General features: G+C 54.8%; 5 protein-coding genes across 5 annotated transcripts; 4 read left to right on the top strand and 1 right to left on the bottom strand.

The window, feature by feature from the left end:
* The first annotated feature begins 1,529 nt into the window (after positions 1-1,529).
* Positions 1,530-3,580, top strand: BDZ83DRAFT_378045 (C4-dicarboxylate transporter/malic acid transporter). The gene is made up of 8 exons (XM_060502693.1): positions 1,530-2,104; positions 2,152-2,157; positions 2,207-2,240; positions 2,290-2,467; positions 2,516-2,665; positions 2,720-2,981; positions 3,034-3,076; positions 3,126-3,580. Exons 1-8 carry the CDS (start codon positions 1,766-1,768, stop codon positions 3,518-3,520), a joined length of 1,407 nt encoding a protein of 468 aa, XP_060370696.1. The 5' UTR covers positions 1,530-1,765; the 3' UTR covers positions 3,521-3,580.
* Positions 3,581-3,592: 12 nt separating this feature from the next.
* BDZ83DRAFT_601860 (uncharacterized protein) lies at positions 3,593-5,275 on the top strand. The gene has a single exon (XM_060507127.1). It carries the CDS (start codon positions 3,867-3,869, stop codon positions 5,013-5,015), a length of 1,149 nt encoding a protein of 382 aa, XP_060370695.1. The 5' UTR covers positions 3,593-3,866; the 3' UTR covers positions 5,016-5,275.
* Positions 5,276-5,871: 596 nt separating this feature from the next.
* Positions 5,872-7,545, top strand: BDZ83DRAFT_566510 (Sds3-like-domain-containing protein; the record flags this gene model as incomplete). Its single annotated transcript, XM_060503856.1, has 2 exons — positions 5,872-6,285; positions 6,346-7,545. 2 exons carry the CDS (start codon positions 5,872-5,874, stop codon positions 7,543-7,545), a joined length of 1,614 nt encoding a protein of 537 aa, XP_060370694.1.
* Positions 7,546-7,953: 408 nt separating this feature from the next.
* BDZ83DRAFT_566287 (methyltransferase) lies at positions 7,954-8,799 on the bottom strand (the record flags this gene model as incomplete). Its single annotated transcript, XM_060503841.1, has 1 exon — positions 7,954-8,799. One exon carries the CDS (start codon positions 8,797-8,799, stop codon positions 7,954-7,956), a length of 846 nt encoding a protein of 281 aa, XP_060370693.1.
* A 1,942-nt stretch (positions 8,800-10,741) lies between these two features.
* BDZ83DRAFT_715666 (ARS binding protein 2-domain-containing protein) lies at positions 10,742-12,860 on the top strand (the record flags this gene model as incomplete). Its single annotated transcript, XM_060511772.1, has 2 exons — positions 10,742-11,137; positions 11,190-12,860. The coding sequence occupies 2 exons, from the start codon at positions 10,742-10,744 to the stop codon at positions 12,858-12,860; spliced, it is 2,067 nt and encodes a 688-aa protein (XP_060370692.1).
* Between the last annotated feature and the right edge of the window lie 30 nt (positions 12,861-12,890).

The raw sequence follows: 12,890 nt of genomic DNA, 5'->3' as shown, positions 1-12,890 counted from the left end.
GATGTCAAGGACGGTTTGAGTCGTGGGGTCAGACAGAACAATTGGGTCAAGCGATAAAGCAATTGCAGTCATGGTTTGGAGGGAAGTGGTACTTCATCGTCAGAGAGGAACACTCTGTGTCGGGGCTTTTGAAAGTTGCAGTTTGTCGAGAGAACCGAGTGTCGTTGAAATCTCAGATGCTCAGGTAAAAGGTACCTTGAGGTACCACCTTAGGTAGGAAGGAATGGAAGGCTGTTCATCTCACTTGGGAAGGAACAACGTACCCGCCGGCGATATTATTCAGGACGAAAGGTACCTGTGAGGTCGACCGGCCCATCACATTTCACATGGCAGCAAGAACACTCACTACCTTACTTGCGTGGGGGCAGCTAAACCCACAATTCAGGCGTCATTATTGCTGCACTGCGGGTACGGCGTGCATGTACGAATCTATAGCAGCGAAAGAAACCGGAGGTGCTGCCGTCCTCAAAACTTGAGTCTGGATAGCGTGATAGCCTAGGTGGGTGGTGGGTGAGGTCGAAGTCTTGGGCTAGATGTTTAGCCGGAAATACCGGCCCGAACGGTTGTTCGGTTGTTGAAGGACGCAACTTTGGAAGAGGTCGAGATCCGAACCGTTGACCTCCCGCAATTTTGCTAGTCCCCCACACGTCTAGCGTTGTCGCTGGCCGGTAACGCGCATCCTATCAGCGATGTCGACGATAAGCCACCGACCCCCGCGAGCGATGAAAAGAGTGCTGTGCTGGAAATAAATGCAGAGTAAGGTAGGTAGCTCTTCAGTTCTTATCGAAATGGTCAACCGCCGGCGGGAACTACTTTCCAGGCCGGCTTGTGTTTTGTTGTCCACTTTGTAACTTTTGAGCGAGCTGAAAGCAAAAGAAAAGTCGAGGGAAGAAAAGTTTGACAACTGGTTTACAAGTCTGCATCTCCAGGTAGTGACAGCTTCCAGGTGTTGGTTGACCCCACATGATGTGCTGAGACCCTGGTCTTGCTGTGTCATCCGCGGCAGGGTCATATCCGGTTCTCTGGGCAAGTTCTAGCACGCCGTTGCTACCGCCAACTCTCTGTATGACGCAGGCACCACTTTACACTTCACAACCTCTCCCTGGGATTTGCCTTACTCACCAAGCCGGGCCATCTCCCGAAGCACCAAGAAAAGTCGCTGACAGCATTGGCTGTGAAATCTCATTGCGAATAACGAATCCCCAGCCAGCTTCCATCTTATCGTGATTCCAACTGTTGAGCGCGTCATTGTCGCTGTACATCTTCCACGCGACTGCCACCACAAACACCATAACAACTCCGTCTATTCACGACGGACAGGCCCAGGAAAAAAACTTAACGACACCACCTCAGACTACCTTGGCTGCAGCCCACACGACGACTCGTTGTTCACCCTGGCGCAAGGAAGGAGCTAGGATCTGCGTTTGTGGCCCTGCACCACGACATAACCAGGACGGCATCTGACTATATCCACCCACACGTCTCGTCCACACCTGGGGCTAATTCTCCCCTCACGCCTCTCCCAACGACACACCTTCACCCAACCCGCACTGCGCGGAACTGCGTTCAAGGACGCCCGCCCGCTTTTGAGCATGCCTCTTTTCGATCTCGGCTCTCTGTTCCTCGACCACGTTGTTTTCATCACCAACCTCGTCTACATGAACATCGCCCTATCCAATGCTGAACCCAGTCTACTCTTCCCTCTTTACGTTGTGTCGAAGCTACTGGCTCGAGGACCTGAAGATTGGGATTCTCCCACCGCAAAATGGCCCCCACCCATGAAATGGTAGCCAACTGCGGCTACCAGACCCCGGATGAGCACAGCAATCGCCCCTCGTACTTTGCTACTCCGAACGAATCTCCTTTGGCATCATTGCCCTTACCTAGATCTCCTTTGAGACGGCCCCCGTTTGTTCCTCGTTCCTCCCATGGACCGGCCTTTGAAACGGAGGATAGCACGGCGATGCCCCCGGCCGAGCGGCAGGCAGAGTCGAATGAGTCTAGTCCAAACAACGCCAAAGCTACGCTTGAGAAGCATTCTAGCTTGGGCAAAGTAGGAATTCGAGATCGGATCGCCTGTCATACCTGGACTTGGTTCACTATGGTAACACTCCCGCTCACCCGAATAATGTCGGTGCTAACAATTAGTAGACGATGGTAGGCAATACGTTACAAACCATATTCAGAAGATACTGATTCAACGTAGGCTACCGGAGGGATGGCGAATGTGATACACTCTCGTCAGTAAACCGAGTACTGCTTTTCGGCGCATATGCTAACTTGGAACAGTCCCCTACCAAGCTGCCTGGCTCAACGGCATAGCCGTAGCATTTTTCCTACTCAATGTCATCCTCTTCATCATGAACTGTGCCCTTGCCAGTATTCGATTCAAATCGAGACCAGGGGCCCTCACCCACTCATTCACAGACCAGACGGAATCGCTTTTCATTCCTTCTGCTGTTGTCTCGTAAGCTGCCTGACCGGTCCTGCTTGGGCATCAACTGAATAGCCACAGCTTCGCCATCATATCGATCAACATATGCCAGTTCGGTGTACCGCATGTAGGGCCCTGGCTACTTAGAATCATGCAGATTCTGTTCTGGTTCTACATAGCCCTGAGTGTGCTTGCCAGTGCCACTATTTACCTGATTCTTTGGTCCACACTGTGAGCTTCCTCTCAGCCTACGCAAGTAGTTTCGGTCTGGTTAATGCTTATTAGGATATTTCCCATTCACACCATGACTCCTACCTGGGTCTTCCCGGCGTACCCTCTACTTCTCACGGCCCCCTTTGCGAGCAACCTTATCCAAGCCGCTGTGCAAACGAATCAGCAGGTCGTTACGCTTAATAGAACTGCCATTGCACTATGCGCAGTCGCTACGCAAGGCGCGGGCTGCTTGATTGCCTTTATGATCTCTGCTGCCTTTATCTATCGGTTGATGACGCAGAAATTACCGCGGGATTTTCAACGTCCTGGTGTGGTGTGTAATTCTTTCTGGTACAAGTGTGAAAGAGTGATGCTGACCAACTCAGTTCATTTCTATTGGGCCATTTGCCTTCACGGTCGGAGGCTTAGGTAGGACTTCCCCTTTCGATATGGTTGGAGGCCCGACTAAACGTTCCAGTTCAACTCGGTAATTCCGCAGACAAAATTCTGCCCAGCAATTTCCTGGGCACCGACCTTGCCGTTCCCATCATCAAAGTCATGTCTGTGTTGATAGGGCTGTGGCTCTGGGGGTTGAGCATGTGGTTCTTCATCGTCTCCGTAGGATCACTTTGGAAGTATGTACGGCCAGAGAGCAAGATGCCTTTTCAAATGACATGGTGGTCGTTTGTCTTCCCGAACACTGCACTTGTCACAGCCACAACCGCGCTTGGCAAGGCCTTGCAGAACAACGGACTGCAGATATTCGGTTGCGTCTTTGCCGCATGTCTGATAGTCATATGGTTTATTGTATTTGTAACGATGATTCGGTGTTTGTACAAACGGGAGCTCTTATGGCCAAAAGATACCCAATAGTGGATAAATTTAGATGTCTACTTCTGAAACGGAAGCGAAAAGAAATCAATAGAAATATTTATCATAACATTCAAACGCGCGGCGTGACCATCTTTATTCCATGAGTTATTCTTCCCTTAAGACGTGAGATAAATCGGAGCCAGGTGTTGAAGGTACCGATTCTCGGGCAAGGGAGAGCGGCAGCGGGTGAAAGTGGGGCTAGCTACCCGCCCAACCTCTCACCACTAAACTCAGTGCATGGATTCATCCATTTGGATGAGACCTGTCCTCAGCGAGTCAACAACTCGAGACAATACGCTCACTATCCTATCTCCCTAATTTCCGGCATAGAACTTCCACTGGAAACATGTCGTGGGATTCTAAGTCGGCGTTACATCGCCGACAGAGCAGCAACGCTGGCGCCCCCAAGACGCTACCTATTCACACTCGCGAACAGCCGGAAGTAACAATCCAGCCCAAATCAAGCCATGTAGCCGACGACTTTCTGCAGAGCTTCCTGGATCCTTCTTTTGATCCAGCAGCATATCTGAATGCTACTCTGCCACCGCTTCAACATGGCAGCTACCACTCTTCACGAAGCAATGGCAACGGTCAGGCCGTACCGCTGGCCGACTTGTCCAATGAGGCGCAAGCGCTGCTGTCCCAGCTCAACATCCACACGACGAGGCTTTCCGGCACGTTGACCCAGTTGACGGACGACATCCTCCGGAGCGGTAGCCGACTCGCCTACGAAGTCGAGCTTCTCCGAGGTGAGACCCTGAGTCTTGCTGAGACGATGAATGAGACGCTGCAGGAGGACATCAAGAAGTTCGCGCCGAGTGGTGTGGATCAGGAGGCTAAGGAAGCGGTACCCAAGGCCGTGGATGGGCAAGAGAGGAGGGAATCAGTAGGCGCCAGCAAGGCCGGCGACGACGAAGCTACGGCCACAGAGGGCAAGGCGGAAACCTCAGAACCACCCTACATCAACCAGCTGCGGACGCTGACGGTGGTCCGCTCCCGCCTCGACACCGTCATCAAGACCTTTGGCAACGCCATGGAATTTGTCTTCCCGCCGTCGGAGCTCTCGGTCAGCTCGTCCTTCCTGTCGGTCTCGGCGCCCGACCCGGGAGCGGAGCAGCACAGCACGGAGGAGAAGGGCCAGCAGGTGCTGCAGGGTCTGCGGGACGAGATCTCGCAGCTGCTGACCAAGTCGGAGGATTCCGTCAAGGGCATCGAGAAGGCGGCGCAGCGGATCGAGGAGCTCAAGGAGCTCAACAAGGTGTGGAAGGGCACGGCGGAGGAGAAGGGCAGGACAAAGTTTATTGAGAGCCTGGCCAAGATGGTGGAAGACCGGCATCGGGACCTCATGAGAGAGGTTGATCAGGCGAGCAGGAGGGACGGGAACGAGGGGCGGGCGAGGAAGGGGAGTGTTCATGCCGATGCAGCGGAGGCCAAGACGTATCTAGGGGGTTATGGCTTGATGAGCCAGCTTCAGAAGCTCAGAAACGGGTTGTAAATATCATAGTTGATGAGGTAGTCCATCTCGCGGGGCTTTGCATGCAGGCGGTGAAGCACTGGATCCTGAGTTTTGGCAATGAGAGCTCATAATCTATAAGCTCATTAAGGTGAAGATGGTGGAACACAAGACAGTGGTGAGAGGTTCAGTCTTTTGTTGTGTCCTATCTCGATTTATCTTACATCTATTGAATGCAAAGCCTTCCCTAAGTATGCCTTATAACTTAAGAGTGTTCGTCTCATAAATCTTCCGGGTGGAGGTTGTACCTTGCGGGCTGGAAGTCTTAGGAGGTTCGGCCTAAAATCGGCATGCGCTGAATTACAGCTGGCAGGCCGCCTCTGCTTGTTTTTTTATCCCTTCCGTACACTAAGTGGCCTGGCCCCTGCGGAAGTCATCGGGCAACCCCCGTCCAATAAGAAAAATTCACCCCTCCAGCGGTCAGGTACAGAACTTGGAGGCGCATGCGGTCACTTAGCGGAAAGGCTGACAAGGCAAGCACACACTGCACAGGACCATCTCGTTCCGCAGTACCCTCACCTTTCTCCGATTCTACGTTCTCCCACACAAACACCCCGGCAAGAGCTACCACTTCGAATGGGCGGCTGAATGATATCCTCCATATTCGAGAGTCGTGAATTAGAGACACCTTCTCTGTCAAATCGACTCCCGAACCTTTCTTCTTCAAATCTCCCCTCTAGCCAACGTCGTCTTGCTTGAGCTCCGGTTTGCGACGGTCGCCGTACACACATCCAGACCGTACCATTCTCCCCAAGTACAACAACGCTACTCCCCTTGAACAAACGAATTGATTATACTCCCAAACGGCCAATACACGAAGCTATTCGTCCATATTACAATGGCAGCCAACGAAGCAGCCATCCCCAATTTGGGGGGTGCTTCCGCTCAACCAAAGGCCGGCCGAGCCTCTCCGGCGCCCCAATCGAAGCGCGACCGCAAGCGCCAGGCACTTGTCGACAAGATCGCCAACCTGCAAGAGAAATTCAGTCGGGATCGTGACCTCGGGTACCGCGATCAGCTTCAAAAGGTCCAGGTTGACACCAACCTTGTCCAGCGCATCGACCCCTACGCCGACGATGTCCTGAACATCATTGCCAGTCTGCGACAGGAACATGAGGAGACGCAAGGACAAGAGACGCTTTCCGACAGCAACCGCACTCTGCTCCAGATGGCGGGCCCCAACTTTGAGGACTTTGTCCAGGGCATTGAGGACCTTGTTGAGTACAGAGACTTTCATTTGCTCCAGCACATGGTAAGTGTGGCCGACTCTTCCCTGTCTTCACGTCGGCGAAGCTAACAAATGCCACAACAGCACGAGCACGAGCGCCGCCTCCACCAGTACAAGAACGAATACCTCTACAAGGTCGAAACCGCTAAGCGCGAGCACCAAGCCCTTTCTTCAACACTCCGCGATAGGCTCGTTAATACCCTGCTGTCGAGGAAGTACCGCCTGAACAAGGAGAAGGAAGCCTTGGAGATCTCAGATTCCTCAGCGCTGCTGCTCCACCCCAACCAGTTCAGCATCACCAACCCGGCGAGCCCCGGTGGCACTCACGGAAAACGCGCGACGAGATTACGCAAGGACGCCGAAGAGCTTGCCAGCTATGCTGATAGCAAGAAGCGCAAGAGGCACCCCGGCGAAGACGACGGCTCCCCCGTTCCGTCCCGACGAGCGCTCGACCCCAACAACACAACACCTCTCTGGCAGAACGAGAAGCTTCGAGTCGCTGCGAAACAAAATGGCCCAGCCTACAGCATTGATAAGCTCTTTACTGAGAAAGAACTCAGCATGGCCTACAACGCTGCAGCCGTTGCTTCCCACAAGCATATCCTCAGACACAAGCCCTATGCGAACGGGGGCTCATCCCCGGGCAGCGACTCTGGCAACGGCGATGAAAATGGTGAACACGATAGCGAGGCCCTGTCCGCCCCGACGATGGAACGCACCAGCTCCCATGCCACTAGAAGCACGAGGGCCGGCATCAACCAAAACCTGATCGATGCTGTCGAGGGAGCCAATGGCTTGGAACTGCCCAAGTACCTCGAAATCATGCAGCCACACGAACCTGCCAAACTGCCGTCGGTCTCTGTGACCAACTACTTCAAGCCGGTCAGAGGTAATACTGACGGCAACCTGCCGCAACCGCTGTCGCACGACGAGATCAATTCCGACATAATGGTCATGGACATGTTCAAGAAGTACGACTACAACCACAAGCCCGGCGACTCCATCGACCATCCCAATGGCAGCAGGAGGATCTTGGAAGCATCCATTACGCCTTACACCATGACTCCGTACACGGGTTTCAAGCCAGGCCCTCGTCCGGATCCAACGAAGCTCCGTGAGGATTTGATGCCAATCGAGAGCAGCATTAGAGATGAGGCCCCTCCATCGTCCCTCGCGGCCATTGCAGCCGTCCCCATGAGCCGTACCAGCAGCGCAACCGGCGGCGCAGCGATGAGCCGACAGGGAAGTGCGCGCGGCAAGGGTCGCAAGAACCAGAACCAGTGATGACGTACGAGCAGTTGAATGGTGTTTCGGCGTTTGGGAAACAAAATGGTTTTGATCCAGGCAAAGGATATTTGGTAGGAGTGTATTCGAACGACTTTTGGGGGTAATCATCAGCCCCATTGACTGCGGTCAAACTCCACAGCATCGAGCAAGCTTATATCTCTTTTCTTTCTTTTCCTTTTCACGATGGATGGGTGCATCTTAAGTGGACAATACATCGAATCCACAGCAAAGGTTGGCATATATGATGTGGCAGAGGGGTGGTGCTACAACGGATAGACAACAGTCTCATCCATATTTACAGGGGTGTGGCACGGCATTGATACCCCGATGCTCATAGTTGAAAATATTCATATTATCATTTGACTCATTAAGTACAACTCAAATCAGCTCCAGATTAGTGTATCTCTAAGGACCAAACACCAGCGCCCGTACTTCGATGCTCTCGCGGCCTACGGCATCCGCCCTCGTCCTCGGATCTTCAAAGGCAGTGTGAGCCACGCGACCTCCCTCGACACCGGTGCCGTCCCGGAGACCCTCGCTATCGAAGCACTCGAGCAGCAGCCGCTCGTCTCCCGTCATGCCGCTCAGGTAATACCACTTTTGCTCCGGGCTGAACTTGATACCCGCCGTCTGACCGGTGTAGCCCGTGGTATACCGGTGCTCGATGGGGACGATATCCTCGTCGGCCAGCGTCGAGGACGACGCGAAGCCTAAGGGGAAGGACTCGACGGGTGTCTTGTTGAGCGGGCGCCAGACGTTGATGATGCGGTACCGGCCCGCGAGGAGCTTGTCCGCTTCTTCTTCGGGGAGGTGCTTTTTCACGCGCTGAATGACGGAGGACGGGGTCTGGTCAATGTGCACGCGGGTGACTGGGTTCCGCGGGGCTTTGGGGTCGGCGCGGCGGATGGTGTGATCGAAGAAGAGGACGCGGGTGCTTCCCGGGACGTGGTCCAGGAGGAGCTTCTCGAGTTCCGGGTAGTAGTTTTGCTTGACGGATTCGTCGTCTGTGAAGTGTTCTTCTGCGGAGGGCGGGAGGTTGCGGATTACGGCGAAGGCGTCGCGGTCTAGGGAGAAGTCTGCTTCGCGGCCGCGGATGTCGTTGAGGAGGGTTTCTGTGGGAGCGTCGCCGTAGTTTCTGGAGGGGGGACCGTCTGGGTTGATGAGGTTGTAAGGGGATGCGTTGTCGGCGGGAGCGGCGAAGAAGTTTAGGGTTGCGCGGACTTGGCCGCGGGGGACTCTGTCGATGGCCATTGGTATTTGAGGTTTGAGCTGTATGTATTTGAATGTAGTGTGGTACACGATGGTATTTAGAGCTTTATAGTGATGGTGAAGATGAGCTTGATCGCTGTGGAATTCACTTCGAGACTGGTGACGAGGAGAATGATGAAATGGTGTCAATGAGATCAGTGATATCTTGAATTGCTTCCTCCTCCTACTAGCGAGCTTCTTCTTTCCTTATGTACTGTAGCACTTGGATGCTGTATTTCAAAGCATGATGATAAATGAAGCCATTCAAACCACCGAAAATGGGCCTATGCTTGTGAGAGAGCAATCACGTCATTTGAAGTCGATTGGTCTGAAGAACCTCGGTGCGGAGGTGATTGGGTCAATGGGATTAGTAAGGTTGGAGACCATGCGTGGCATCTCTAGAGGTTTGGGGTTCTTGGGGTCTTGGGTCCCAGTTTCCGGGGTTTGTAGAGGAGGACAAGGAGCATGGGGAGGCAACTAGCATTAGTCAAGAGCGTAGGTCAAAAAAGGCTTGGAATTACGCCTCATTTGGTTGAATGTGATCGACGGGCCTACCAATGTGGGATACCCGTATTCCGTACTTCGCACTATTGTAGACAAAGACAATTGAGGGTGTGAAGGACATATTTCTTTTGCGAATGAGATAGTCTGCCTGAGCAGTCACCCTTCTTTCCTGTCTTTAGCCTTTCAACCGTTGGTCGAGAGACGCACATCAACACAATATAATGACCAGCGCTGGAATACTACACAGTTGGCCTAGGTATCTTTGTCTCTACTGACTTCCGTATGGAAATTGTTATGAGTGGTTCGTGAAGATGTGGTATAGTTCAGTCTTTGACAGACAGCCTTAGTTTTTCAAACGGCAAGATCAGATCGGAATGCCGAGAGCAGCCGGCAGAAAGTGTAAAAGCATTTCGTGCAGTTTTACTGCTTGGGGGCTACCTACTCCGTAGTGACTAAGCGTGAGGCGATCTGGGGAAGCTGGTCAATGATGACATTGCACAGTGTCCAACTCGCCGTGTTTGAGACAGTTTCAACACGGCCGCAATTGCCGTTCCCCCTAACCACACCTTGCCACAGCACCACAGTTACCGCGTCCACAAGCAAGCTCCATCTTCAGCTCGATCCTTCTCGGGGGATTCCTTCCCAGCATCCGGATGGCCCTAAGCGCAATGGCGCACCTGGTTGCAGCGACCCTGGCTGCAGCAAGACCTCGCTTCTACCACCCAGGGCCTCCTCTCCCACTCCTACCTACCTTACGCAGTACCTAGGCCTCTACACCAAGGTAGTCTCTGGCCCCCAGTGGTGGTGGCCCCCTTTGACTGGCATGAAAAGTCCACGACTGCTATAGTGGTGACAAAGGCTAATTTTAGCACGTCCCTCTCTCTCTCTCCTTTGCCCGTCCATCGCTCTCTCGCTAGGGCCCTAAATTAACCCCGACTTTACCAGCTCGATTCGATTCAATGTTTAGATTGACCCAAGCTTTCCTCTCATCTCGAAAAGAGCCGTTTGGATCTGACTGTCCGTCACCTAAGTAGATGAGACCGTGAGTTACGGGACGGATTGCATCGGTTTTATCCCCCCCCCATCTTCTCCCGGGTCATTCAGCCTCTATTGCCTGCTCGTGTCTCAAGAACAGACAGAAAGACGCACCTGGGACTCTCTCTGCCCCCCTCGTTGAGCTGGCTAGGTGGTGATGCTGCGTCCACGATACTCTTCATACACTTCGTCGCGTCGTCGTCAGGCTTTAACGCTGTCAACCCGTATCGCGCATGCTGTCAATGCGCGGCCCAACTCTCACCTTGTCGGTGACGATGTCTAATATCCCGGATTACTCAACACCGACTCATGCGCGATGATATCCCCGCAACCGACGATGCAGCAGCACCAACCGCAGTCGCTCCCGCCGCCGCTGCCACCGCCGCCGTCGGCGGCGCCCAACGGCATGCATGGGCAATCCCCGTCGCCCTCAATGAGGCATCAGCACATGGCCGCCCCACGGTCGTCGACTTCATCAATCTCGAGCAGCAGGTTCACCCTCCCGGACAGGAACGTGACGGCGGACACCATTGAGGATGCCTACACCCACTTCGTCATGTCCTGCAACCCGGCCGTCCCGCCCGACACGGACACGGCGGCGCTGCGGGAAGCTTTCCGGATCCCGCCCAAGAGCGGCGGCAAGAGCTTCAGCACTTTTACCCTTTTTGAGCTCATCAAGCAGTTGGAGACCAAGGAGATCAAGACGTGGGCCGAGTTGGCTCTCAAGTTGGGCGTAGAACCCCCTGACCAGGATAAGGGCCAGAGTTCTCAAAAGATTCAGCAGTATGCCGTCCGGCTCAAGGTGTGTTTACGTGCATGGTACAATGAGTCGCGCAATCGGCTGACTCTCATAGCGCTGGATGCATTCTATGCATGTGGATGCCTTCTTTGAGTATCTAATGGATCACCCTCACCCTTATTGGACAGAGATCCCAAATGACCCAACGCCAGTGTGTGAAGCGGGAAGGGATGGTGTGCTAGCAGAAGACGACATGGCTCTTCGAGCTCTTTTACCACAGATTCGGCCCAGGCGGGGGAGGAAAAGGCCAGAGGACGAGGAGTTCGCAAAGTCCCCTTCACAACGAGCGAGATTGGACTCGCCGCCGACGAGGACGGCCTACACCGCCGCCCGGCCAGAGACTCTGGGTCCGTGGTCCGCTCACCCGGATGGACGGGCTACATTCGGCTGCTCTGATCCTTTGAAGTTGAGCGCCAATACGGGATCAGTGACGGGCTGGCCTCCGGCCCCTGACACAGCGCAGACGCCGCTCACGGCATACCCGCAGGGTCCGATGTCTGCGCTCACGCCGTCAACGCGAAACGGCGGGTTCTGGGGTGATGCGGAACCGAAGTCAGCTATTACCCCCTCACGACCAAAGGCATCACACCGGCGGCACGGTGCTAAAGTCGTGTCCTCTGCGTGGAGGAGTGGCGGGCCGGGAGGCAGCGGCAAGACTCGGGGGAGACCGCCTATGAACAAAACGAACGTGGATGGGCCATTTGTGGCTTTTCCCGCCGAAGGACCGGCATACAAGCGGCCGAGTCCCGATACCAAGATCGAGCCGGGCCCGATTACACCCCCGGCTCCAATACCCCAGACTGCACCAGCACCACCAGCTGTGGTCCCAGAATTACCCCCGCCGCCGCATATACCGCGGCCGGCCAAGCCGAGTATCTCACTACAGGTTCCGGAACGTCAAGGAGGATCCGTTCGTCTCGCGACGCCGCCGCCTCCGCCGATCGTGATCGTCAACGGGGAACCCCCGGGCGAAGTACCCGACATAATAAACTCGACAGCCACAGCACCACCATTGAAATTCCCGCCCGGTCACAACGCAGGCCTCCCCCCGGGCGCCATACCACCAGTAGACCTGAAAGCGCAGACTGTCCTACCGGTAGACCCGCCGCCCGCCGCCAAAGGCCGCGGCATACCGCCGCAACCCAACGACATCCCCATCGGCATGTTCGAAAACATGAAGGACCGGACCAACATCGACGCCGTCTTGGGCTATTTCGCGCACGAGACGGCCAACGGCGACTGGGTCGACGCGGACAACAACCCCATCGAGAACTGCAGCATCGCCGAGGCCTACGCGCTCGTGCACACCACTGTAGAAAGGATGTGGCAGACGGCGCCGAACCAGGACGCTTTCCTCATCAATCTCGCCGCGCTGGCGGGCGGCAGGGCGCTCATGACGACGAGCAAGCTGCGGGTGAAGCGGGAGGAAGAATACGAGGACCGCGCGACGTACAGCTGCAGCTGGGAGTTCCGGCTGGGGACGATACGGGGCAACTACAACATGGTGCAGACGGTCATGTACAACCGGTGGCGGCGGCCCGAAGAGAAGCTCGAGAAGCCTAATATGAAGGGCACGGGCGGCGCCGAGTCGGAGTGGGAGAGGAAGTATCGGGACCTGCTGGCGCTGTCGGAGAAGAGGGATAAGGAGATCCAGGCTATGCGGGCTGGGCTTACGGCGAAGCTGAATGAGACGTTTCAGGATGCCAAGGATCTTGAGAATAAGTGAGGGAAAGTATGGGGCTTGTAATCATATTGA

The sequence above is a fragment of the Colletotrichum acutatum genome, assembly GCF_030867785.1.
Source record: "Colletotrichum acutatum strain CBS 112980 chromosome Unknown BDZ83scaffold_6, whole genome shotgun sequence".
Lineage (NCBI taxonomy): Eukaryota > Fungi > Ascomycota > Sordariomycetes > Glomerellales > Glomerellaceae > Colletotrichum > Colletotrichum acutatum.
The sequence above is the reverse complement of the archived record's forward strand: the minus strand, read 5'-3'. Positions and strand labels throughout refer to the sequence as shown.

Coding starts and splice junctions, on each gene's coding strand:
- BDZ83DRAFT_601860 (XM_060507127.1), top strand. CDS start 3,867: ATGTCGTGGGATTCTAAGTCGGCGTTACATCGCCGACAGAGCAGCAAC.
- BDZ83DRAFT_378045 (XM_060502693.1), top strand. CDS start 1,766: ATGGCCCCCACCCATGAAATGGTAGCCAACTGCGGCTACCAGACCCCG. Junction 2,241..2,289: donor GGCGAATGTGATACACTCTC/GTCAGTAAACCG, acceptor AACTTGGAACAG/TCCCCTACCAAGCTGCCTGG. Junction 2,982..3,033: donor ATTTTCAACGTCCTGGTGTG/GTGTGTAATTCT, acceptor TGACCAACTCAG/TTCATTTCTATTGGGCCATT.